The sequence below is a fragment of the Bufo bufo genome, chromosome 7 (genome assembly GCF_905171765.1).
Source record: "Bufo bufo chromosome 7, aBufBuf1.1, whole genome shotgun sequence".
In the NCBI taxonomy this organism is placed as follows: domain Eukaryota; kingdom Metazoa; phylum Chordata; class Amphibia; order Anura; family Bufonidae; genus Bufo; species Bufo bufo.
Genome location: NC_053395.1, coordinates 85,599,304 through 85,627,230, shown reverse-complemented (window position 1 = coordinate 85,627,230; position 27,927 = coordinate 85,599,304). Strand labels below are relative to the sequence as shown.

General features: G+C 42.0%; 1 protein-coding gene across 4 annotated transcripts in view; it reads left to right on the top strand.

The window, feature by feature from the left end:
- The window catches only part of RHBDF1 (rhomboid 5 homolog 1), a 161,564-nt gene extending 144,438 nt beyond the window's left edge, over window positions 1-17,126 (top strand). For all 4 annotated transcript variants that reach the window (XM_040440307.1, XM_040440304.1, XM_040440306.1 and 1 more), the window contains 5 exons: window positions 7,852-7,946; window positions 9,582-9,657; window positions 11,798-11,898; window positions 12,193-12,346; window positions 16,182-17,126. In XM_040440307.1, the coding sequence (XP_040296241.1) occupies window positions 7,852-7,946; window positions 9,582-9,657; window positions 11,798-11,898; window positions 12,193-12,346; window positions 16,182-16,601 (846 nt within the window). In that variant the 3' untranslated portion in view covers window positions 16,602-17,126. The remainder of the gene's footprint in view (window positions 1-7,851; window positions 7,947-9,581; window positions 9,658-11,797; window positions 11,899-12,192; window positions 12,347-16,181) is intronic.
- Window positions 17,127-27,927: the final 10,801 nt, after the last annotated feature.

The window sequence follows — 27,927 nt, the reverse complement described above, 5'->3', positions numbered from 1 at the left end:
GTCGCATATGAGGCGGTGAGCGCGAAGGCCGAAGTTACGCTGTAAAGCAGACAGCCGAGCGGCGGCAGGATGAGAATGCCGGAAGCGCGCACAGACGGCCTGCACTTTATGCAGCAGCTCTGACATGTCGGGGTAGTTGTGAATGAATTTCTGCACCAACATATTCAGCACATGCGCCAGGCAAGGGATGTGCGTCAAACCGGCTAGTCCCAGAGCTGCAACGAGATTCCGCCCATTATTGCACACCACCAGGCCGGGCTTGAGGCTCACTGGTAGCAACCACTCGTCGGTCTGTTGTTCTATACCCCGCCACAACTCCTGCCTGGTGTGGGGCCTGTCTCCCAAACACATCAGTTTCAGAATGGCCTGCTGACGTTTATCCATGGCTGTGCTGAAGTTGGTGGTGAAGGTCTGTCGCTGACCGGATGAGGAGGTTGTAGAAGAGGAGGAGGAAGCCGAGTAGGAAGAGGAAGCAACAGGAGGCAAAGAATGATGCCCTGTGACCCTTGGCGGCGGAAGGACGTGCACCAAACAGCTCTCCGCCTGGGGCCCAGCCGCCACTACATTTACCCAGTGTGCAGTTAGGGAGATATAGCGTCCCTGGCCATGCTTACTGGTCCACGTATCTGTGGTTAGGTGGACCTTGCCACAGATGGCGTTGCGCAGTGCACACTTGATTTTATCCGATACTTGGTTGTGCAGGGAAGGCACGGCTCTCCTGGAGAAGTAGTGGTGGCTGGGAACGACGTACTGTGGGACAGCAAGCGACATGAGCTGTTTGAAGCTGTCCGTCTCCACCAGCCTGAATGACAGCATTTCAAAGGCCAGTAGTTTAGAAATGCTGGCATTCAGGGCCAGGGATCGAGGGTGCCTATGTGGGAATTTACGCTTTCTCTCCAAGGTTTGTGAGATGGAAAGCTGAACGTTTCCGTGTGACATGGTGGAGATGCTTGGTGACGGAGGTGGTGGTGTTGGTGGCACATCCTCTGTTTGCTGGGCGGCAGGTGCCAACGTTCCTCCAGAGGCGGAGGAAGAGGCCGAGGCAGCAGCAGAAGATGGAGCAGGAGGGGCCTGAGCCCTTTCTTGGTTTTGAAGGTGCTTACTCCACTGCAGCCCGTGTCTCGCATGTAGATGCCTGGTCATGCAGGTTGTGCTAAGGTTCAGAACGTTAATGCCTCGCTTCAGGCTCTGATGGCACAGCGTGCAAACCACTCTGGTCTTGTCGTTAGCACATTGTGTGAAGAAGTGCCATGCCAGGGAACTCCTTGAAGCTGCCTTTGGTGTGCTCGGTCGCTGGTGATGGTGGCCAGTAGCAGGCAAACTGTTTTGGCGACGGCTGCTCTGATTTTGCACCCTGCTCCCTCTTTTGCTACGCTGTTGGCTCGGTATCACCACTGTCTTCCTCCCTGACCTCCTTTTCGGTCTGCACACTGCAGAAAGACGCAGCAGTTGGCACCTGTGTTTCGTCATCATCAGAGACTTGCTGAGGTGGTATTCCCATGTCCTCATCAGGAAACATAAGTGGTTGTGCGTCAGTGCATTCTATGTCTTCCACCCCTGGGGAAGGGCTAGGTGGATGCCCTTGGGAAACCCGTCCAGCAGAGTCTTCAAACAGCATAAGAGACTGCTGCATGACTTGAGTCTCAGACAGGTTCCCCGATATGCACGGGGGTGATGGGACAGACTGATGGGCATGGGTTTCAGGCGCCACCTGTGCACTTTCTGCAGAAGACTGGGTGGGAGATAATGTGAACGTGCTGGATCCACTGTCGGCCACCCAATTGACTAGCGCTGTACTTGCTGAGGCCTTACCATCCTTAGAACGGCATTAGGCCCGACCAAATATCGCTGTAGATTCTGGCGGCTACTGGGACCTGAGGTAGTAGGTTCAGTAGGACGTGTAGCTGTGGCAGAACGGCTACGTCCTCTCCCTGCACCAGAGGCTCCACCAACACCACGACCATGACCGCGTCCCTTATTAGATGTTTGCCTTATAGTTAGCGTTCACCAAGCAAAGTAAAAAGTGGTTAAGTCTGTTAAAAATAATTAACCGCCAATAAAAACCCTGATGTAGGGTATTGCTTTAAAAAAAAAATTTTTTAACTCTATATGACAGTGGTATTTGTGGCCTAAATTTCACAGTAATTTATGCACCTCTAATCCCAGATGTGCAGTATATCAGAGGGTTTTTTAACCCCAGTAAGCAAAAGCCGTATTTCTGGCCTAAATTTCACAGTATCTTATGCACCTATAATCCCAGATGTGCAGTATATCAGAATTTTTTTTAACCCCAATAAGCAAAAGCCATATTTGTGGCCTAAATATCACAGTAATTTATGCACCTATAATCCCAGATGTGCAGTATATCAGAGGTTTTTTTTAACCCCAGTAAGCAAAAGCCGTATTTGTGGCCTAAATTTCACAGTAATTTATGCACCTCTAATCCCAGATGTGCAGTATATCAGAGGTTTTTTTAACCCCAGTAAGCAAAAGCTGTATTTGTGGCCTAAATTTCACAGTAATTTATGCACCTCTAATCCCAGATGTGCAGTATATCAGAGGTTTTTTAACCCCAGTAAGCAAAAGCCGTATTTGTGGCCTAAATTTCACAGTAATTTATGCACCTCTAATCCCAGATGTGCAGTATATCAGAGGTTTTTTAACCCCAGTAAGCAAAAGCCGTATTTGTGGCCTAAATTTCACAGTAATTTATGCACCTCTAATCCCAGATGTGCAGTATATCAGAGGTTTTTTAACCCCAGTAAGCAAAAGCCGTATTTGTGGCCTAAATTTCACAGTAATTTATGCACCTATAATCCCAGATGTGCAGTATATCAGAGGTTTTTTAACCCCAGTAAGCAAAAGCCGTATTTGTGGCCTAAATTTCACAGTAATTTATGCACCTCTAATCCCAGATGTGCAGTATATCAGAGGTTTTTTAACCCCAGTAAGCAAAAGCCGTATTTGTGGCCTAAATTTCACAGTAATTTATGCACCTCTAATCCCAGATGTGCAGTATATCAGAGGTTTTTTAACCCCAGTAAGCAAAAGCCGTATTTGTGGCCTAAATTTCACAGTAATTTATGCACCTATAATCACAGATGTGCAGTATATCAGAGGTTTTTTAACCCCAGTAAGCAAAAGCCGTATTTGTGGCCTAAATTTCACAGTCATTTATGCACCTATAATCACAGATGTGCACTATATGAAACAGAGGGGTTTGTTTCACCCAGTATGCCAAAGCCGTATTTCTGGCCTAAATGTGACACTCACTTATGCACCTATAATCCTAGATGTGCACTATATGAAACAGATGTTTTTTTTTTCACCCCAGTATGCCCCAGTATGAGAAAGCCGTATTTGTGGCCTACATTTCACAGGAACTTATGCACCTCTAATCCCAGATGTGCAGTATATCAGAAGGTTTTTTAACCCCAGTAAGCAAAAGCCGTATTTCTGGCCTAAAATGAACAGTCCCTTATGCACCTATAATCCTAGATGTGCACTATATGAAACAGAGGGGTTTGTTTCACCCAGTATGCCCCAGTATGCCAAAGCCGTATTTCTGGCCTAAATGTGACACTCACTTATGCACCTATAATCCTAGATGTGTACTATATGAAACAGATGTTTTTTTTTCACCCCAATATGCCCCAGTATGAGAAAGCCGTATTTCTGGCCTAAATTTCACAGTCACTTATGCAGCGATAATCCTAGATGTGCACTATATGAAACAAAGTTTTTTTTTAACCCCAGTGTCTCAAAGCAGTATTTCTTGACTTGCAGACATGCAAATATCCTGTGCTGGTGCACGATCGTTGCATAAAATGGCTGCCGATTATGTATTGATATTAACTAACTGAAGGAAAAAAAGTTCGTTTTCAGTAGTAGTTGGCTCAGGGCAGGCTTAAAACAATTGTGCACTGCACCCACAAAACACATTTGCTGTAGATCGCTGAGTAAAGAAGCAGTTCTTCATAAGATTCCTCCCTGATCTCTCCCTCACAGCAGCTGCAGCCTATCCCTACACTAATCCGAGCAGAGTGACGGGCGGCGCTACGTGACTCCAGCTTAAATAGAGGCTGGGTCACATGCTGCAGTTGGCCAATCACAGCCATGCCAATAGTAGGCATGGCTGTGATGGCCTTTTGGGGCAAGTAGTATGACGCTTGTTGATTGGCTGCTGTGCAGCCTTTCAAAAAGCGCCAAGAAAGCGGCGAACACCGAACCCGAACTTTTACGGAAATGTTCTGGTTTGGGTCCGGGGTCCCAAAATCCTAAAGTTCGGTACGAACCTGAACTTTACAGTTCGGGTTCGCTCAACCCTAGTCATGTACTGTAGATTATAGAAGATTCATGGTGCCTTTTTGTCTCTGTATGATGTAGTAATAGAAACATCTACAAATCGAGATCAGCTTTGAGAGTTTAAACTTTGTGATCCTGGTTTTATCACATAATGCTCGACTTTGGGAACCAGGTACTGCTGTGTAACATTTCAAAGAGGACACTCAGCTCTATGGACATGTCTGTTTTAGATATTTTTGTATTCTACTTGACATAACCATTCTGGGGCATATTTTCTTTTGCTTTGTGCATTTTGAGCAGTAAATCTTTTTTATTAACTTTTTTAAAGCAAAACAGACTATCCCTAATGAGAATGTGTGAATGACAATTTGGTATTACAATTTCACGTGTCAATAAGGTGTGTCTCGACAGTATCAGCAATGAATAGACAGAATGTGTACTTGGGATATGTCCCATCCACAACAGAAATGGTAACCCACTTGTCAGTGTATTCATACGTAACAGAGGAATGAGACAAGGCTTATTTCTAAGGAAAAATGCCCCATATGTGTCATTTTATGAGAGCTGCAAGTATAGTATGTATTAAAACAGGAATGTAGGGGCAGGGTATCTTTAAGAACTAATTCCTGATGCATTTTAACTTTAAAATGGTTCACAAAGACTGGGACCCAATGCTAAAGGACCAATAGAATTCCCATCTTTGCGGTACCCTCTGGACTGGAAGTGCGATGTTCAGTCTACAGGGAGTGCAGAATTATTAGGCAAGTTGTATTTTTGAGGATTCATTTTATTATTGAACAACAACCATGTTCTCAATGAACCCAAAAAACTCATTAATATCAAAGCTGAATATTTTTGGAAGTAGTTTTTAGTTTGTTTTTAGTTTTAGCTATTTTAGGGGGATATCTGTGTGTGCAGGTGACTATTACTGTGCATAATTATTAGGCAACTTAACAAAAAACAAATATATACCCATTTCAATTATTTATTTTTACCAGTGAAACCAATATAACATCTCAACATTCACAAATATAAATTTCTGACATTCAAAAACAAAACAAAAACAAATCAGTGACCAATATAGCCACCTTTCTTTGCAAGGACACTCAAAAGCCTGCCATCCATGGATTCTGTCAGTGTTTTGATCTGTTCACCATCAACATTGCGTGCAGCAGCAACCACAGCCTCCCAGACACTGTTAGGAGAGGTGTACTGTTTTCCCTCCTTGTAAATCTCACATTTGATGATGGACCACAGGTTCTCAATGGGGTTCAGATCAGGTGAACAAGGAGGCCATGTCATTAGATTTTCTTCTTTTATACCCTTTCTTGCCAGCCACACTGTGGAGTACTTGGACGCGTGTGATGGAGCATTGTCCTGTACCACTGCTTGAAGAAGGTGTCTTCCAGAAACTGGCAGTAGGACTGGGAGTTGAGCTTGACTCCATCCTCAACCCGAAAAGGCCCCACAAGCTCATCTTTGATGATACCAGCCCAAACCAGTACTTCACCTCCACCTTGCTGGCGTCTGAGTCGGACTGGAGCTCTCTGCCCTTTACCAATCCACCCATCAAGACTCACTCTCATTTCATCAGTCCATAAAACCTTAGAAAAATCAGTCTTGAGATATTTCTTGGCCCAGTCTTGACGTTTCAGCTTGTGTGTCTTGTTCAGTGGTGGTCGTCTTTCAGCCTTTCTTACCTTGGCCATGTCTCTGAGTATTGCACACCTTGTGCTTTTGGGCACTCCAGTGATGTTGCAGCTCTGAAATATGGCCAAACTGGTGGCAAGTGGCATCTTGGCAGCTGCACGCTTGACTTTTCTCAGTTCATGGGCAGTTATTTTGCGCCTTGGTTTTTCCACACGCTTCTTGCGACCCTGTTGACTATTTTGAATGAAACGCTTGATTGTTCGATGATCACGCTTCAGAAGCTTTGCAATTTTAAGAGTGCTGCATCCCTCTGCAAGATATCTCACTATTTTTGACTTTTCTGAGTCTGTCAAGTCCTTCTTTTGACCCATTTTGCCAAAGGAAAGGAAGTTGCCTAATAATTATGCACACCTAATATAGGGTGTTGATGTCATTAGACCACACCCCTTCTCATTACAGAGATGCACATCTTCTAATATGCTTAATTGGTAGTAGGCTTTCGAGCCTATACAGCTTGGAGTAAGACAACATGCATAAAGAGGGTGATGTGGTCAAAATACTCATTTGCCTAATAATTCTGCACTCCCTGTACATGCATGTCACCGCTCACTAGACAGTGTACTCTGCAGGGTTTTTCCTCTTCGTGTGAATGTGATTTCTAAAATTGTAAACCCCACTCCCCACTTTAAATACTGTAAATGCTTTGGATTTTCTGCACAAAATTCCACTGTGCACGACACGGTACACCATATGTGAACCCACCCAAAAGGTGACAGATTTTCACTTTTACCTATTGTTATCTTGATAAAATGTGTTAGAATGATAATCTAGAAGTAGGTAGTTGTAAAGACCTGCCTATATAAATGTAAATTTGTGTGTGGAGTAAGTGTGTCTTACTCTTAATAACATGTCCATATATATGTTATTAGTAAATGCACACCTGGTTTCAGGTAGACTAGTTAGATACTAAAGAAACACAGTGACTAGTTCACTACAGATCATTACGAAGCATAGCTGGAGTTCAGCAAACACTAAAACAGTGGAACCAATGGAGACTAACCTGTTAACGCGCTAACTCTTATCCTATAGTATATATAGTATATTCTGGGTTACTTTAGCATGCAGAATAATTAGCGACTCCTACCGTGGAAAAGTACTGAGGTTTAAAAATCTCTTTGTCAGTGGATACACGTGACCGAACTAGTCAGACACTGTTTCTTTTATAACCAACTAGCCTATTTAAAGGGAACCTGTCACCAGTTTTATGGTGTCCTAACTAAGGGCAACATAAATAAGTGACTGATTCTCTTAGCACAATGCTGGTTCACTTTCTTTATCTGACCCAGTCAATCTGCCAACATCTTGTATTGAAAAGCTCCAGCTGATAATGATGAGTCCTGAATATTCATGAGCTCCTGACTCTCCCCGCCCACCTGCTGCTGATTGACAGCAGGTGGGCAGGGGAGTGGCTATAGCTCTGAATTAAAAAAACGCTGGACTCCCTGACGTCACGCTGGACTCAAATCAGCTCATAAGCATGCGGCATGCGGCATCTTTGTGTGTATATTATGAGGTAACCATCTGTCACACTAGTAAGTGAATACATCTAAGGCACTTTTTAGTAGTTAATGATTGTATATAATTAGTTAGATTATAATCAAATATCCACATGACAGGTTCCCTTTAAGTCGGAGTTGTAACATACGCATTTTCTCCTAAGACATATATGAGTGTATGTTCTTGTTATTTTGGACTCTGAATGCTCTAAATACTCAGTGTTTGTGTTACCCACCCAGTTCAAGTAATTGCATCCATATCAGAATATAATTTAGTAATTTTCCTCAATGTTTTGGCAGTCAGTGGTTGCTTGTATTTATTTCTTATTCTTATTTGTAGGTCTGTACAAACAACACAAATGGAAGCTATCCTAACCATCTTCACATGAATTGTGAAATAACAGGCAGGCCCTGTTGTATTGGGACAAAGGGAAAGTAAGTTTCTGTTCTGTTTCTGTGGGCACCATTAACAGTTGAGACAGTTTTCATCGGGGTAAAGCTCTGCCATGAGAAAAACGCTCCAACAGAAGTAACCAGACTCAGGTCACAGACTGCGATTATTCATTGTGCGCACAATTTGAAAAGTATATATTCTGAATATATTTTCTGAAAATGACCAAAGACACAACATTTTTTGCAGCATGTGAATTGTCACAGAAGAACAGAAGTGGATAGTAATCACAAGTACACGCACCATTGACTTGAATGGAGTTAGTACGTGTAATTACAGTACGCCACCACTCCAGAGGAGACTACGCATAGTGTAATGAACATGAAGCAGCGCTCGCATGGAGCACTCTTCAAACAGCTGATCGGCTGGGGTGTCAGAGCCCTGTCAATCAGATATTGATGACCTATCCTGAGGCTAGATCATCAATATTTACCACCTGCACAACCCCTTTCACAGCATTTAGAAAGCATTAAGAAGATTGCTTCATGGGAACCACATGGGCCATAGACACAATGGTCTGGTGCTGACCCTATTGACTTCTGTGGGAGAGTTTTCTAGGCATGCTATATGACCTGTGCAAAGGTCATTGTACAAGGAAAGAATAGATAAGCTCCGACAAACAACTAATGTGAATGGAGGATCCTGTCTTTTCTATACACAAAGGTGATATCATTACAGGCAGGATTAGAATGACAGATGAGCAGGTAACTGCAGTAAAGTGCTCTGTATAGACCAAGAAGTGGCATCTATTATTAGGCTTAGTGGCCATTGCGAAAACTGCTGAATTTTATGGTTTTTGTTTAAATCTAGATATTGACATGGAAATTAAAAAATAACATCATCAAAAATTCTTAAAAAATATGTTAAACATAAAAATGTAATTTAAACAATAGGTCATTGTCTGATGACGCATTCCTTTTAATCTTCAGAGCAGAAGGAGGAAGAAAATGTCAATCAGTCTGATAAAAGAAACATAAGGGGAGACCCCCCCGCCCCAGTTACTCCTCCCAGCTGAACTAAAGCTGGCCTTGTATAACACTAGTAATTTTGTCTTCCATAATGACTTTGATCATTTATTGCTGTCAGTGACCATTTAACACATTAAAGGGGTTATGCAATACTAAAATAGTGTCCCACACCTGTCCGACCTAGGGTGGGAACGATGCTTACCTGATCCTCCACTGGATCCGGTCTCCCGGGCTCCTGGGTGTCGGCAGTTCCGCTCCCACGTGCGCAAAGGACAACATCCGTCAATGGGGGCACACGTGACCACTGTAGCCAATAACAGGCCGCAGTGGTGACCTGGTTCCCCTGCGTCATGCATCATGTTACATGTGACGCAGGGAAACCAGGTCACCACTGTAGGTTACCGTTGTGGCCTGTGATTGGCTGTAGCGGTCACTTGTGCCCCCATCAATGTTGTCCTTGGCGAATGTGGGAGCAGAAATGCCGGCCCGGGAGCTCAAGAAGCGGAGATTACATAAGCATCACCTCCCCCATCCTGGGTTGGGAAGTTCTGGGCCATTATTTTAGTATTGGATAGCCCATTTAAATGTACTGAAATGTGTTATTACAATTGATATAATGAAGCATTACTAATGTATTTCCTACTTCTTCAGCTGTAAAATAACTTCAAGAGAATACTGTGATTTCATGAAAGGCTATTTCCATGAAGAAGCAACTTTGTGTTCACAGGTAAATTTTATATTTTGTATGTTTACAGAACTAAAACATGGCCAGTATAATGGAAATATGTAATCACTGTACAAGAGGCCATGATGATATACTATACTATAAACTATACACATCTAAAAATTACTAATCGAGTACATGGATATAAAACAATATACCTAAAGCCTAGCAAGTAAAGTGAGACCCACTAAAAGGGGTAAAAAGAGACAGGAAAACGGGGAGAGAAATGATCTGAATGAGGATATCTAAAGTCTCATCTAGACTGTAGAAGATATTGACACCATGGGGACCAGATGGTCTGAAACTACTCTTGGCAGTCATTCCAAATGCTCAAAAGTCTTTCAGTTTACATATATATTCTAATGCAATTTACCTTACAATATTATACTGCTTGTTCATTTGGGTGTTTAACAACTGATGTACGTGTAAAGTGTGGAGAATAGATTAAGTGCACGGCATTAGTCCATTTTTATCTGGTGCATTGACTTTATCGTACTGATTACTTTTTAAGTTATTTTTAAGCTAGGAATGAAATATTGAAGGAAGGATTTGCTACATCATTTTTTGAGGTTCCCAAAATTGTTCAATTATTCTGTTGAAGTAATGGAATTAAATTGAAATTCTTAAGATAAACATCCCCTTGGACACAACTTAGATGTACAGTACAGACCAAAAGTTTGGACACACCTTCTCATTCAAAGAGTTTTCTTTATTTTCATGACTATGAAGGCATCAAAACTATGAATTAACACATGTGGAATTATATACATAACAAACAAGTGTGAAAAAACTGAAAATATGTCATATTCTAGGTTCTTCAAAGTAGCCACCTTTTGCTTTAATTACTGCTATGTACACTCTTGGCATTCTCTTGATGAGCTTCAAAAGGTAGTCCCCTGAAATGGTCTTCCAACAGTTTTGAAGGAGTTCCCAGAGATGCTTAGCACTTGTTGGCCCTTTTGCCTTCACTCTGCGGTCCAGCTCACCCCAAACCATCTCGATTGGGTTCAGGTCCGGTGACTGTGGAGGCCAGGTCATCTGGTGCAGCACCCCATCACTCTCCTTCATGGTCAAATAGCCCTTACTTTCAAAGTTTTCCCAATTTTTCGGCTGACTGACTGACCTTCATTTCTTAAAATAATGATGGCCACTCGTTTTTCTTTACTTAGCTGCTTTTTTCTTCCATAATACTAATTCTAACAGTCTATTCAGTAGGACTATCAGCTGTGTATCCACCTGACTTCTCCTCAACGCAACTGATGGTCCCAAACCCATTTATAAGGATAGATATCCCACTTATTAAACCTGACAGGGCACACCTGTGAAGTGAAAACCATTTCAGGGGACTACCTCTTGAAGCTCATCAAGAGAATGGCAAGAGTGTGCAAAGCAGTAATCAAAGCAAAAGGTGGCTACTTTGAAGAACCTAGAATATGACATATTTTCAGTTGTTTCACACTTGTTTGTTATATATATAATTCCATATGTGTTAATTCATAGTTTTGATGCCTTCAGTGTGAATCTACAATTTTCATAGTCATGAAAATAAAGAAAACTCTTTGAATGAGAAGGTGTGTCCAAACTTTTGGTCTGTACTGTATATTGGGATATTTGACAGATATGGATCTCCAAAAGGGGGCAAAAATTCTTATTGATTAGGGCACTTTTTTCAGGGTAGATCATTAATTGCTAAATATTCGATAAATCCTGAAGTAACATTACAGAAAGAATCGTTGGAAGTGGTGGATTACAATGGAAAAATAGAAAATATATTTTTTACAATAAAGGCACAGTAGGGATATAGAAACATATGGAAGCCATGGGTGAGGGATGACGGACAAAAATGGGTCTGCTGTTCATTTTTTTCAGTAATTCTCTGCTTTTCCTCCTCATGCAAGTCAAGATTTATGATGATGTTGAAATGCAATAAAAGAGATTTTCAAAAAATTACTGTTCATGAAAACCATTAGTATTATAGCTCAACTTACCTAAAATAATAAATTAATATGAGCCACACATATAAGACAGAAAAAAACCTTTAATACATATGATTGCATTGTTTATTATGGTGTTATGTTTCTTTACAATTTCAGAGAAAAGTAATTTATTAGGTGATTTGATGAAGTGTCCAAATTATTCCTAGGTTCACTGCATGGATGAGGTTTGTGGTCTACTGCCATTCCTGAACCCAGAAGTTCCAGACCAGTTTTATAGGTTATGGCTTTCTTTGTTCCTTCATGCTGGGTATGTAATATTTTATGTTCTCTTATGCAACCACAATCCTATAGAACATATATGTATTGTGCATTGCTATTGTGACCATACCGATTTTAGCCCCCATCCCCATTATGTGGTAGAGGTATGACTTGTCTGTAAGACAGCACAGTCATGTAAAAACATAATGTATTCTCTCTCCAGCAAAAGTAAAAAGAAATGTTATTACAATTTATTTTAGTTTCTACAGTCAACGCTTGCATTATTCCTACTTGTAGGACAATGTGTGACATGCTCATGTTCACTCTATGTTTCTTTTTGCAGCATCTTGCACTGTTTGGTGTCAATGTGTTTCCAGATGACAATACTTCGAGATTTGGAAAAGCTGGCAGGCTGGCATAGAATCTCCATCATTTACATTTTAAGTGGGATTACTGGTAATCTTACAAGTGCTATATTCCTGCCTTACAGAGCTGAGGTAAGAATTGTCAGCCATTTTTGCTTGCTGTTTTAGGCCCCATTCACTCATAGAAGAATACTGCAGCATACGCATCTCTGGTTTCAATGGTAATCTGAACATACATTATCTTAAACCAAGTTGTGTAATTGAGAAATAGACATGATAAAAAAAATTTTTTTCTGTTTCCATGAATTGATTACATTGCTGTGCCTGTGCATTAAGGATAAGTTATGTAAGCCAATCATCATATGCACAGCTTGTCTTGGAAGCTACAGACACAGCAATGTGAAGCAATGTAAAACTGGTACACCACTATAAATATACAGATGTCATTTTATTATGTACAGTATAAGAAAAGAAGAAACAGAAAACATTGAAATGATACATATTAGTATATGTACAGTGATGCCATTCAATGATACTGTATTGCATTTATTTAAAGGGGTTATCAGATCGGCAGCGGTCCGAACAGATGTATGAAGAGAACACATCTCTCCTGAGAGCGCTGCATTCGCCTCAATTTTTACCTGCAGTAAGCATTGCAGCTGTCGGCAGGTGTCATTACAGCTCCTCCATCCCATTCCTTTGATTGGTACCGAGCAAATGTAGTCACACTCCGTCCCATTCAGGTAATTGGGATGGAGGAGCTGTAATGACACCTGCTCACAACTGCAATGTCAACAGTAAGCAGGTAAAAATTGAGGAGAATGCAGCAATGCAATGTTGACAGCGAGCAGGTAACAGTGAACAGAATGCACGCAGGAGTGATCATACAGCTGATCGGCGGGGGGGGTCTGAGGATAGGTCATCCATATAGAGAAAGCCCCTTTTAAGTTCAAGTAAAAACAGCAATTACTATTCATTTTTCATTGGAATGATTTATAAATGCAATTAGACAAAGGTTTCCACATCTATCAGTATTTTGCTAGTCTTCACTTTTGTGCACCCTATTCTCTTTCATCCTGAAAAATCTTAAACCAATAAGTTACATCTGTTTCCTTACAACAAAAGTTGATCGCAGATTGTCACCAAAATGATATTACCCTTTTAAGGACACTAATAGTTACCCCCAAACAGAGGTGAAGATCGGAGATTAGGTGTGGGAAGGTATTGGGAGAGTAGGTCAGAGATGTATGGAGGCGACAGGTTGTGGAAAGCCTTGTATGGTGTTGTTAATATTTTGAAGTGAATTTCCTGGGAGTCAGTGAAGGGATTGTCAGTGGGGAGAGGCAGATTTACTGGGTGTTATCCCAAGGCAGTGGACTTGTGAGACTGGGGAAAGGGTGGAGTCATTAACTGTGATTTATAGGTCTGGTGGGGTGGGGGCTGAGTGAACAGGGGGAATGATGATGAAATCAGTTTTCTCCATGTTGAGTATTAGAAAGCAGCAGGAGACAGAGGAGGATATATCTGATAATCAGATACAGAATTGTAGATTGAATTCTTACGAACAAGGAGGTGATATCTGGGCCAGAGAAATAAATTAGAGTGTTATCAGCGTTGAAGTGGTACTGAAAGAGAAGGGACTCCAAGAGCTTCTTCAAGCCAAAGGTTTAGATAGAGGTGAGTAGGAGTACCAGGTCATAGCTTTTGAGGGATGCCAGTAGACAGACAGTAGGCTGGTAGGTGGTATGTGAATGGGAGTCACTACATGTTCAATTTAGGGGGGTACTATCATTCCTTAGGGAGAGAGCGCCTTAATCAGCATGAGTAGACTTATAGGCCATACATGCTCCTCTGGAATTCTGGAAGGAAAGGGATGCAAATTAGCTTTTAACAAGCTCTGCCTCTAATGCCACCAGATGTAAAGCAGCTATCCTATAAGTTATGTTCAGCTCTTTAGCTAAGCCTTGAGACATGACTTGGATATTAAATAAGCCAGCACCTCATCTGCAGACAGCTGTTTTGGGGGTGATTGCCCCTCATCAGTGCAGAGCAGAGGGTACTGGCTTGAATGGGTGAGAGGCCTGTCAGGGTTAGGGGGGTACAATCTCTACGTAGGGAGAGAGCGCCTTAATCAGAGTGAGGAGACTTATAGGCCATACATGTTGGCGCTCTCTCCCTAAGGAGAGATAGTACCCCCCTAACCCTGACAGGCCTCTCACCCAGTCAAGCCAGTACTCTCTTCACTGATGAGGGGCAATCAACCTGAAACAGCTGTATGCAGATGAGGTGCTGGCTTATTTAATATCCAAGTCATATCTCAAGGCTTAGCTAGAGAGCTGAACATTGACTTATAGGATATCTGCCTTACATCTGGTGGCATTAGAGGCAGAGCTTGTTAAGAGCTCATTTGCATCCCTTTCCTCCCAGAATTCCAAAGGGCATGTATGGCCTATAAGTCTCCTCACGCTGATTAAGGTGCTCTCTCCCTAAGGAGAGATAGTACCCCCCTAACCCTGACAGGCCTTTCACCCAGTCAAGCCAGTACTCTCTGCTCTGCACTGATGAGGGGCAATCACCATGAAACAGCTGTCTGCAGATGAGGTGCTGACTTATTTAATATCCGAGTCATGTCTCAAGGCTTAGCTAAAGAGTTAGAGAACATTGACTTATAGGATAGCTGCCTTACTTCTGGTGGCATTAGAGGCAGAGCTTGTTAAGAGCTCATTTGCATCCCTTTCCTCCCTAAATGTTCAATTGGCATGATTGACTAGGCCAAGTCTGTAATGCTTAGGGTTCTGTGATGCCTAGACTTCTGAAACTGTCAACATTAGAAAACAGCACTTAAAATGATAGGAAATTATGAAGCTACACAGTTATTTCAAATGTGGATTGTAATCCGTGGAGTTCAGACCACTACCTAACTGAATTTGTTTGGAATTACTTGAATAATAAGAAGCAGGAAGCCAAATTTTAAGACAGAACTTTTGTGGTACAAGAAGCATTGGAAATGTTGTTAAAAAAAAGAGACAACAGCATACATTTGCAGAAAATTTTATCACATTTAGGTATTGAGGATTATGTGCAATTTTCTGTTAAGGGGTTATCCAACCCCTATCATGACCCCCTATATGCCCTGGCACCTCACACAGATTGTACTTACCTCGCTTCCCAATACCCGCGTCACTTCTAATGCCGACATGGCCGCTGCTACATGTCCCGTCGCACGGATCAAAACATACGGCGACTGGGGGGGGGGAGGTATGGGTTGGAGGTGGTGCAGCCAATAGCAGGCTGTGATGGGGACGAGCCTCCCTAGCATCTCGGGTGACGCTAGGGAGGCTTGTCCCTGTTGCGGCCTGCTATTGGCTGTACCAAGTTCATCCCTCACAAAAAGTAACCCTCCCTTCCCCGCCAGATTTTTCATTCACGTGGTGGCTGTGCAGGGATCAGGAGCGACGCGAGGTAAGGATAACCTGTGTGAGGTGCCCAGCCACTGGGGGGAAGGGGGGGGTCACTACAGGGTTTGGATTTTTTCAGAAGAACTCCATGTTATTTTACGTTAAAGGGGATCTGTCATCAAATGCGTCGCAATAAAACTCTCACTTAAGACATATGCACTTGACAGTTGAACATCATTGTCTTGGTCCCATCTTCCTACGTGCCCACAAACTTGATGATTTATAATATGCAAATGAACCTGCAGGAGCAAGGAGGACGGTGTCATTGTACCTCGTTGCTCCAGGGGCTCTGCTAATTGCCCTTATTGCTATGTTCCCGCCATTGACTGACAGGGCCAGGCAATAGACATACTCACGTCTGTCCCTGAAGTTTAATGGGAGCTCATCAGTGTATGTGCTGTACAGTGATGGGACCAAGACCATGAGCACATGTCTCAGGTGAGATGGTGTTATTGGGACATTTCTGAAGACAGAACCCCTTTAATTATTGATATGTCTTTTTTTTCCAGGTTGGACCAGCTGGATCTCAGTTTGGAATTTTGGCATGTCTTTTTGTTGAGCTTTTCCAAAGTTGGCAAATTCTAGAAAGACCATGGAGGGCATTCTTCAAACTCTTTGCTGTTGTGATCTTCCTATTCACATTTGGCCTTCTTCCATGGATTGACAATTTTGCTCATATTTCTGGATTTATTAGTGGTTTCTTCTTGTCTTTTGCATTTCTTCCTTACATTAGTTTTGGCAAGTTTGACATGTACAGGAAAAGGTGCCAAATTATTATTTTTCTTTTAATATTTTTTGGACTTTTCTCAGGACTTGTGGTTTTATTCTACTTTTATCATATCAAGTGTGAATGGTGCGAGTATTTAACCTGTATTCCATTTACAGACAAATTTTGTGAGAAGTATGACCTTGATGCTCAACTTTATTGACAATTATGAACTTGAGATTGCATTTTTTTTTACAGAATTACCGTATTCTTTTTCTATGGTTTAGAAATAATGTGTTACATTGTTGTTAATAAAGGTACTGAAGGAATAACATAGCCATTTATCCCAAAGCCTGCTGCCTTTCAGATTCTTAATAAAAGATTATATCGATGTAGCAATCATTAAGCAGCAGGTAATTGTGGATGGTCATCATTTGCTGTGGAAAATGAAATATTTTTATATATATATTCTTATTAAGAAAACAATATTCTTAAAGTACATATTGGTAATTTAATGTATATATAGTATTTGATAAGCTTTGTAAAATGTCTCAGATGATTTTACTGTCTGAAAACAGAACTATTTGTTTCCTTGTTCACTTTTATTGAACAACAGTGTGATGTCTTTTTGACGGACTAATTCAATGACTGTTTTTTTTATATTTTTTTGTCCTGCAGAACTAACTGCAGTAATTCAGCCTCAAGGTAGCGTTTTAGCTACTTTATCCATAATAAAAGAAAAGCAAACCTTTGATCATTGAGTTTAATGTTTTTTTTTTACCATGTACTTTTATGTTTACATCAGTGGTTAAAGGTCTAGTGAATTTAAGAAATATATTTCTTATTATAGAAAAATGCGCCTTTCTTCACTTAAGAGTCATTTCTCCTCCTTCCACTGCTTCCTGAATTGCTCATTCACTCTCAGTTCACAGCTCTAATATAGTCTATGGAGACAAGACGGATTCACTGAGGCATCAGAATACATTTGCCCATAGTTCGTGGAGAAAGTGGCGGTAGGATCTCTAGGATATGTAGAGGAGCAGGATCTCCTTATCTCTATGTATACTGTGTATATAAGATATCATAACAGCTAGTCTCTTCCCACTAGCTCATGGAAAACTGGTAATTAGAGAAGGAGCCTGCATATTTGAAAAATGGTGATAAATGCAGAATACAAATCATATAATGGCCAGATATAGAGGTGTTCCTCGTGCACACACATAGCTTATTCGGAAAAGCCACCAGAAATACTTCCATGTTATGTTTTATATTTATAAAATTTTATGATTTTTCAAGAATTGGATTAAAGATATAGTATTTAATCCAAGAAATATGCAGATTAGCCCATTTCTGACATGCACTGTTCATGTGCAGAGCTGCGGGAAGTGAGTTTCCCAACACACATGGTACATGTATGGCACGCTGATCTAGCAGCCACATAAGCTGTAACTCGGAGCTTTAGATTCCGAAGTCAATGCTGACTACCGCATCTAAAGGTTTACAGAGGGAGGGAGTTCCATCTCCCAAACCATTGTCTCTCCTACAAAGGTCGTGGAACCTACCAGCTACAGAGGCCTAGCCTCCAGGCATGTCTCATAAGCAGCTGTCAGTGTAATACTGGCAGTTCCGATGCTTTACAATACACTGTGAATTGTAATGCAGTGTAGAAGAGATCAGACTAACAAAGTGTGAAGTCCCCTAGTGGGGAAAAAAAGCATAAAAATTTGTTTTGTAGAATAATAATTATATTTAATAATTGAAAGCTTAAAGCAAAAAAGCACCACTTTCCCCTCATCAAGTCATCTAAAAATGAAAAAAATGAAAAATAAATTAGACATATTAGGAATTGCTGCATCCGATACAACCGGCTTTATAAAAATCACATGATCTACCCTGTCAGGTGAAGGCCATAAATAATTTTTAAAAATCTATAAAAACTATGACCAGAACATAGAAATCATACCCCAAAATGGTACTAATGAAAATATTATCTCATTCCAAAAAAAAATAGCCCTCACAGGACTATCATCAAAAAAATATGTCTTTTAGAAATGGTGATGCAAAAAAATTTTTTTTTTCAAAAAAGTAAAAAAGAAAACATTTCAAATTGGTATCTCTGTAATCGTATTGACTACCAGAATAAAGATAGCTTGTCATTTTTTCCCCACACTGTGTACTCCACAAAACTGAAGCCCAAACAACAATGGCAGAGTTGCTGCCTATTCCTTATCAAAGTTATCAAAAAGCTGTGTGTACCCCAAAATGGAACCAATGATATGAAATAAGCTCTCACACATCTCCATCAAGAGAACAATAAAAAGCATATGGTTCTCATAAAATGGCAGTACTGATACCCCAGAGGCTGTTCAATAGCAACATAGGACCCATAAACCAATTCAGCAAATAAGCGCTGCAAAAGCCAAAAAGTGGTCTTTCCCTTCTGAACCCTGCAGTGTACCCAAACAGCCGTTTACACCCTCATTTATGTCATTGCTGTATCCAGTAAAACCTGCTTAACAATTTAAATGCTGCATCTGCAATTTTCATTTTGCACAGTCCCCTGCTCATTCATTTCTGCAAAATACCTTGTCATCAAAATGCTCACTCCAAACCTTGATAAATAATTTGAGGGGTATACTTTACAAAATAGGGTCACTTATGGGGGGGAGTTACACTATACTGGTACCTCACAAGCTCTGCAAATGTGATGTAGCACCCAAAAACCATTCCAGCAAAATCCGTGCTTGAAAAGCCCAATGGCCTCTGTCCCTGCTGAGCCCTGCCATGTGACCATACAACAGCTGACGTCCACATTTATTCTATTTCCGTACCCAGTATTACCCAGCTATCAATTCAAGTAGTGTGGTGTGAGTCTCAGATGACAGCAGCTGAACACAACATATTGGGCACTGAAGTGCCACATCTGTGGAAAACTGCTGTGCAATTCGTTTACGTAAAATATCTGTGGCATCAAAATGCTGACTCTACCCATTAATACCTTGAGGGGTGGAGTTATCAAAATGGGGCCACTTCTCGAGGGTCCACAGTTTTACTTCTGAGCACTGTTGTATGTACAGGATTGAGGAAAAGGGGTTGAGCGGCACTCCTTGCTAGAAGAACAAGGAGAACCACGACACTCTATAGCTGCTTTTAAGTTGCTTGTTTTATTTCATTTCATATCTTTTTTATATATCTTTTTTATCCATCCAAAATTTAGCCACTGGCCAACGTTTCAGTCTAGTCTTAGACCTTGTTCATGGCCTAGTATATAGACAAGTGAATATTTAAATTAATTTATACAGTAATAGAAAAAAGTTGTTTCACAGGTAACATATATAATAGACAATGTGTTCTTTGGTATATCATGATTGGGGAGAATATGTCTATCTTGTAAGAGAACACATAACGGACCAAAATCATACATGATATATAGATTCAGGTAGTCTATTAACAGCATAGTCTGACAATAGAGAATAACAGTAGTCTAGATTAGGACGCTGAGATAATGATCCCCAGGTAAAGGTGGCAGGATGTACGTAGGGTATCTGTGGAATCCAAACAATACGGTATTATTTAAAAGGATAAAAGAGTATTCCTGTCATATGAGTAATCTAGTTCATGTTAAGCAATGCCTAAGTAAGTAAGGTTAGTAGTAGTAGTTGAGGCATAATGTACGGGTGGACCACTTAAATATAATGCCAGTACAAATATAAATGTAAATACAAAGATTAAGGTAACATCTCGAATTCCTTATGTTGGGCATAGTCACAGATCACAGCAGGATCCTTAGTCATTTATAGATAGAGAGCACATACCTTAGTCTGCAGAGTATATAGGATGGTGTGGGGACGCCATTGGCCTGGTTGGATTAAAAGGTGGCGAGGAGAGGCGGGTCCCACGCCAGGTAGCTGGCGTCATAAACGGGCGCATGCGCAGAGCGAATCAATAATATCAGGGGCGGGGAGTATGAGTAGCTCGCGCCGGGTGGATGAGGTCATGTGCGGGCGCATGCGCAATGGGGATCGCTGGTCTGAACAGGGAACTGGCAAAATGTAGTCACGTATTAGGGGACGGGCGCATGCGCAGTGGCAATAGCGAATCTAATAGAAATACTGGCATGATGTTAGGAATATGTAGCAAGCATTTTTCTCATATGGGAATTGCTCTTGATCGGAGATAGTCAATATCTATTCATGCTAAATCTTAAATATTAACTAGTATAAGGTGGTTATAAGTACTCCTATGTATCTATGTATGTATACAAATATATCACTACAGTATATTATGGCAATGGCATGATACTACCTGTCTGACAGTGGTCATTTCACCTGTGGGAAATAAAGGGGAGGGGGGGGGGAATTAATATCTGGAAGCATATCCCATATTTATCTCACATATATAGCACATACAACAATAGGAACATTGAGCTGTAGTAGTCCAGAGAGTAAATGGAGAAGAGAATAGAATGCTGAGATGGAGACATTTGAATCCAGGAATGCAGAGTCAACAACAAGATCAAGAAATGCAAAAATCAAAGTCTCTATTTAATCCACGGGGTGTCAGGGTGTTAAGTTCGAAAATCCAATATGCCTCGCGTTGTTTTAGACATGCTATCCTGTTCCCTCCGCGTCTTGCTACTTGTTCTAAGATTTGAAACTTTAATTGGTTGATCTGGTGGTTAGCCGAGATGAAATGGTGTGGTACTGGTAATTCGGTTTTGCGACAACGGATATCAGATTTGTGCTTGGAAATGCGGTCCTGTACACATTGGGTGGTTTCACCCACATATGCAAGGCCGCATGGGTGGGTGAATGATCCTATTGCCTCGAATGACATTATTGCATTGGGTGCAGTTGAGACATGGATAGGTTCCTGTTTTTGATGGTACCAGTGTGGTTTGTTTTATAGAGGGTTTCATTGGACCAATATCTGCTTTCGCTAGTCTATCTCTAAGGTTTTGCGGTCTTTTGTAACACATGCGGACCGGAGACTGGAATTCTGGAATATCTCGATATGATTGTGTAAGGATTGGCCAATGTTTTTTTATAATTGTTTGGATTTTGGGGATGATAGGATGATATGTCACCACTAATGGGAGACGGGGAGGCGATGGAGTGGTGTTGGAGAAGGAATCAGGGTGTATAGGAAGAGTCTGTTTTCGTTTAAGTAAGGAAAGTGGATACCCTCTGTCCTGAAATTTTTGGGACATTTCTTGCAATCTTTGTTTGCAAAGTGTAGGATCCTTAACAATTCTAGATACTCTTTGAAACTGGGAACGGGGTAAGGATTGTTTTGTGGTGTGTGGATGACAGCTTGAGTAATGGAGGAGAGTGTTCCGGTCGGTCGGTGTGCCGTTGGATGTCCTAATAACGACCGTATCCAGGAAGCTAATAGATTGTGGATCGGTATGTGCTGTGAACTGCAGGTCAGGGTCGATACTATTAATGTGTAGCAGAAAAGCAGAAAATGCATTCTGGTCACCTCTCCATATACAGAATATATCGTCAATGTATCTGTACCATGATAATGCATGTGTCTGGAACAGGTCATTGGAATAGATCCAATCTTCCTCAAACCGGGCCATAAAGGCCTTAGCGTAGGGTGGTGCCACATGCGCGCCCATGGCGGTCCCTTTCTTCTGAATGTAAAAGTTGTCACCGAACATGAAAAAATTATGTTAACGTACAAATTGTAGTAAATGTATACAGAAGGTCTGTGCTGATGGGGAGAGTTCAGAAGTTCTCAACAATATCTTGACTGCTTCAATTCCTTTGTCATGTGAAATGGAAGTGTATATTAGTGACACTAGATGTAAATAGTCTATTTAAAAAAGATATGAAATAAAATAAAACAAGCAACTTAAAAGCAGCTATAGAGTGCCGTGGTTCTTTAATAAAAATTTGATGTACCTCTACCACTGAGCACCGCCCACCTTCTAACAAGGCTCAACCCCTTTTCCTCAATATTGACGACGTTTTGAGCCTGAGCACTCTCCAGATGACTACCTTCGCGTACGACTTTACAGCAGCAGAGAAGATTGTCTCTGAGGTCACAGTATCAAGTGACTTTCTACACGTACCTCACAATGAGTACCGTACACGTGACTGGGAGCGCGAGTCCAAAAAACTAATCTCTTCGGAACTTCACTGCGCAACTCTCGCAGAATATTATAAAAATAAGAGGATTCCCAGGGGACTAAGAGTCCACCTTCGACCAACCTTATTTCCTTTGAATACAGAATACTGTACCAAGTTTGAAACCATTATAAACAAATGTTCCTTGGATATAATAGTCCTCAGTATTGAACATCTTCAAAAAGCAATTCAAGACTCCAAAGAGAAACTTGCGGCTATTGAAAGCCAATCACTCTCAACTACCTCCTCCTCCGAATGGTCCGAATTAAAGAAGAAGACAGATAAAATATTGGACGAACATCGAAAATATCTAGAGAATACCAAACGCACCAAATTTATCCGTGACACAGAGGATTACCAACTCAACAAGGTCTACAGATGGCAATTGCAAGACTCAAGAACAGGATATGGATATACCCCCTATACAGGCTACTCATCTTCCTCTTCAGGCAGCGAGAGATCTACAACATACCGTTCCCAGCGTTTTTTTCCCCAGGCGCGGCTATCGACAACGACGAAAAAGCACATATACGCCGAGGAAGAGGCACCCATCGATCCAAAACCGACAGGAATCCAGACCCACTCACAGGTAGGAACCTCATAGTGAATATTTCCTCACGAACTCTTTCACCAGCTGAACTGAATGTCTTATCCAAGGGACTCTCATTTTGCCCATACGGAAATCTTAGACTATGAACAGGTCCAATACAATCCCACCTTTCAACTTACTAAGGACATTACCACATTCCTAGACCATCATCTCCAACTTAACACCATTGACAAACCCACATATACTTTTCTTCTAAATAACAATCCTATTCTTCCAGTGTTTTACATTCTACCTAAAATCCATAAAAATCTTACTCATCCACCAGGTAGGCCAATTGTAGCCTTCACTGACTCCCTACTCTCACCACTATCAAAGTTCCTGGAAAAAATACTAACTCCACTCATTAAACAAACACATTCCTTTTTACTGGAAACCTCACAATTCCTATCTATCATTTCAAATCTACAAGATCTACCCCCAGATAGTTTATTAGTGACACTAGATGTAAATAGTCTATACACTTCCATTTCACATGACAAAGGAATTGAAGCAGTCACGATATTGTTGAGAACTTCTGAACTCTCCCCATCAGCACAGGCCTTCTGTATACATTTACTCCAATTTGTACTTCAACATAATTTTTTAATGTTCATTGACAACTTTTACATTCAGAAGAAAGGGACCGCCATGGGCGCGCATGTGGTGCCACCCTACGCTAATGCCTTTATGGCCCGGTTTGAGGAAGATTGGATCTATTCCAATGACCTGTTCCAGACACATGCATTATCATGGTACAGATACATCGACGATATATTCTGTATATGGAGAGGTGACCAGAATGCATTTTCTGCTTTTCTGCTACACATTAATAGTATCGACCCTGACCTGCAGTTCACAGCACATACCGATCCACAATCTATTAGCTTCCTGGATATGGTCATTATTAGGACATCCAACGGCACATTGACCACCGATTTATATCGCAAACCGACCGACCGGAACACTTTCCTCCATTACTCAAGCTGTCATCCTCACACCACTAAACAATCCTTACCCTGTTCCCAGTTTCAAAGAGTATCTAGAATTGTTAAGGATCCTACACTTTGCAAACAAAGATTGCAAGAAATGTCCCAAAAATATCAGGACAGAGGGTATCCACTTTCCTTACTTAAACGAGAACAGACTCTTCCTATATGCCCTGATTTCTTCTCCAACACCACTCCATCGCCTCCCCGTCTCCCATTAGTGGTGACATATCATCCTATCATGCCCAAAATCCAAACAATTATAAAGAAAAACATTGGCCAATCCTTACACAATCATATCCAGATATTCCAGAATTCCAGTCTCCGGTCCGCATGTGTTACAAAAAACCGCAAAACCTTAGAGATAGACTAGTGAAAGCAGATATTGGTACTATGAAACCTTCTATAAAACAAACCACACTGGCACCATCAAAAACAGGAACCTATCCATGTCTCAACTGCACCCAATGCAATAATGTCATTCGAGGCAATAGGATCATTCACCCACACTCAGGCAAAATATACCACCCAAAAGGTTTTTACACATGCGCATCTTCATATGTCGTTTATCTAATCCGTTGCCCATGCGGCCTTGCATATGTGGGTGAAACCACCCAATGTGTACGGGACCGCATTTCCAAGCACAAATCTGATATCCGTTGTCGCAAAACCGAATTACCATTACCACACCATTTCATCTCGGCTAACCACCAGATCAACCAATTAAAGTTTCAAATCTTAGAACAAGTAGCATCGGCAAGACGCGGAGGGAACAGGATAGCACGTCTAAAACAACGCGAGGCATATTGGATTTTCGAACTTAACACCCTGACACCCCGTGGATTAAATAGAGACTTTGATTTTTGCATTTCTTGATCTTGTTGTTGACTCTGCATTCCTGGATTCAAATGTCTCCATCTCAGCATTCTATTCCATAGGCGTGCGCAGGACCATAACCCTTCCAATGAACGAGGTACTGAAGAGAACCGCGGACAATGCGAGAGTCCACAATTCTGGAAACCTCAAACTCCAGATTGCCATCAACCAAAATCGGAGGAGGAGGCAAAGAGGAGGGTACCGTGGGCTGGACATATGGTTTTAAGAGAGATCTGTGAAATACATTATGTATCTTCCAAACCCGTGGAAGATCAAGACGGAAGGCAACAGGATTGACGACTGACAAGATTTTATAAGGCCCAATAAACTTGGGACCCAATTTCCAGGAGGGAACCTTCAGTTTAATATTTCTTGTAGACAACCACACCAGATCACCCACATTCAGGTCCACACGCTTATATTTCTCACTCATCTTTCTAAGATTACTCTGAATCTTTTGCCAAATGGTAGACAAAGACGCGGAAAATCTCTCCTCCTCAGGCAAACCAGAAGGAGCCCCTCCCGAGAATGTCCCAAACTGCGGATGGAACCCATATGCACCAAAGAATGGTGACTTATCAGAAGATTCCTGACGACGGTTGTTCAGAGCAAACTCAGCCAGAGGGAGAAATGAACACCAATCCTCCTGGTTCTCTGCCACAAAACAGCGCAAATATGTCTCCAGATTCTGATTGACACGTTCAGTCTGACCATTCGACTGCGGGTGAAAAGCAGAAGAAAAGGACAGCCGAACCCCCAGGCGAGAACAGAAAGCCTTCCAGAATCTGGACACAAACTGCGTGCCTCTATCGGAAACAATATCAGAGGGAATGCCATGCAATTTAAGAATATGGTCGACAAAAGCTTGCGCCAATGTTTTAGCATTGGGTAAACCAGGGAAGGGTACGAAATGAGCCATCTTGCTAAAACGGTCCACCACCACCAGGATCACCGACTTCCCTGAGGAACGAGGAAGATCCGTGATAAAGTCCATGGACAGGTGTGTCCAAGGACGGAAAGGTATGTGTAACGGGAGAAGGGGACCTGAAGGCCGTGAACGAGGGACCTTCGCGCGAGCGCACGTCTCACAAGCAGCCACAAAACCCTCCACCGACTTACGAAGAGCCGGCCACCAAAATCTCCGAGCAATGAGATCTACCGTGGCTCTACTCCCGGGGTGACCAGCAAGAACAGTATCATGATGCTCCTTGAAGAGTTTGTGACGTAACTCAGGAGGCACAAACAACTTCCCAGAAGGACAACGGGCAGGTGCCTCAGTCTGGGCAGCCTGGACCTCGGCCTCCAAATCAGAATACAGAGCAGAAACAACTACCCCCTCCGCCAAAATGTGACCCGGGTCCTCGGAGTTTCCTCCTCCCGGAAAACAGCGAGAGAGAGCATCAGCCTTCACATTTTTGATCCCAGGGCGGAATGTAACGACAAAATTGAATCTGGAGAAGAACAGAGACCATCTGGCCTTTCTCGGATTCATACGCTTGGCCGACTCCAAGTACGCCAGATTCTTATGGTCGGTAAAAACGGTGATAGGGTGCCTGCCCCCCTCCAACCAATGGCGCCATTCCTCGAAAGCCAACTTGATGGCCAACAACTCCCTATCTCCCACATCATAGTTTTTCTCTGCCGGGGAGAGTTTTTTAGAGAAAAAGGCACAGGGTCGCCATTTGGCAGGAGAAGGGCCCTGGGACAATACCGCACCCACACCCACCTCGGAAGCATCCACCTCAACAATAAAAGGTAAGGAAACATCGGGATGCACCAAGATGGGAGCAGACGCAAAACTCTCTTTAATCTTGGAAAAAGCTGCAAGCGCCTCCTCAAACCAAGAGGAAAAATCCGCCCCCTTTTTTGTCATGTCAGTGAGGGGTTTGACAACAGAGGAATAATTCAAAATGAACTTTCTGTAATAGTTCGCAAAACCCAGAAAGCGCATCAAAGCCTTCTGATTCTCAGGAAGCTCCCACTTAAGCACAGCACGGACCTTCTCCGGATCCATGCGAAAACCAGAAGCAGAGAGGAGAAAACCCAGAAATTGAATCTCCGATACCATAAAAACACATTTCTTCAGCTTGGCGTACAATTTATTTTCCCGCAGAATCCGCAGAACCTGAAAAAGATGATCCTGATGGGTCTGAACATCAGGGGAAAAAAATCTAAATATCATCAATATACACCAATACAAATTTCCCCATTAAATGGTAGAAAATACTGTTAACAAAATGCTTAAAGACGGCCGGAGCATTCATCAGGCCGAAAGGCATAACGACATTCTCGAAATGCCCGTTAGGGGTATTAAAGGCCGTTTTCCATTCATCCCCCTCTCTGACCCTGACTAGGTTGTACGCGCCTCTCAAATCCAATTTTGAAAAAACCTTGGCCCCAACAATTTGGTTGAAGAGGTCTGGGATCAGAGGAAGGGGATAGGGATCGCGAATCGTGATACGGTTCAGCTCCCTAAAATCTAGGCAAGGTCTCAGAGAGCCATCTTTTTTTTTAACAAAAAAAAAAAACAGCGGCAACAGGTGATTTTGAGGGACGAATATGCCCCTTATCGAGACTCTCAGAGATATAGGTTCGCATTGCGATTCTTTCCGGTTGTGAGAGATTGTAGAGGCGTGCTATTGGCAGCTTGGCGCCGGGAATGAGGTTAATGGGACAGTCAAACTCCCGGTGAGGAGGTAGCTCCTGAACACCGCTCTCGGAAAACACGTCCGAGAAATCAGAGAGAAATGATGGCACAGTTTTAGTAGACACCTCTGCCAAAGTCGCTGTGAGACAATTCTCTCTACAAAACTCACTCCACTCATTTATTTGCCTTCCTTGCCAATCAATAGTGGGGTTATGTCTAGTGAGCCATGGTAACCCCAAAACTAGAGGAGAAGGCAATCCGTTAAGGACAAAACAAGAAATATCCTCCACATGAGTGTCACCTACAGCTAACCGGAT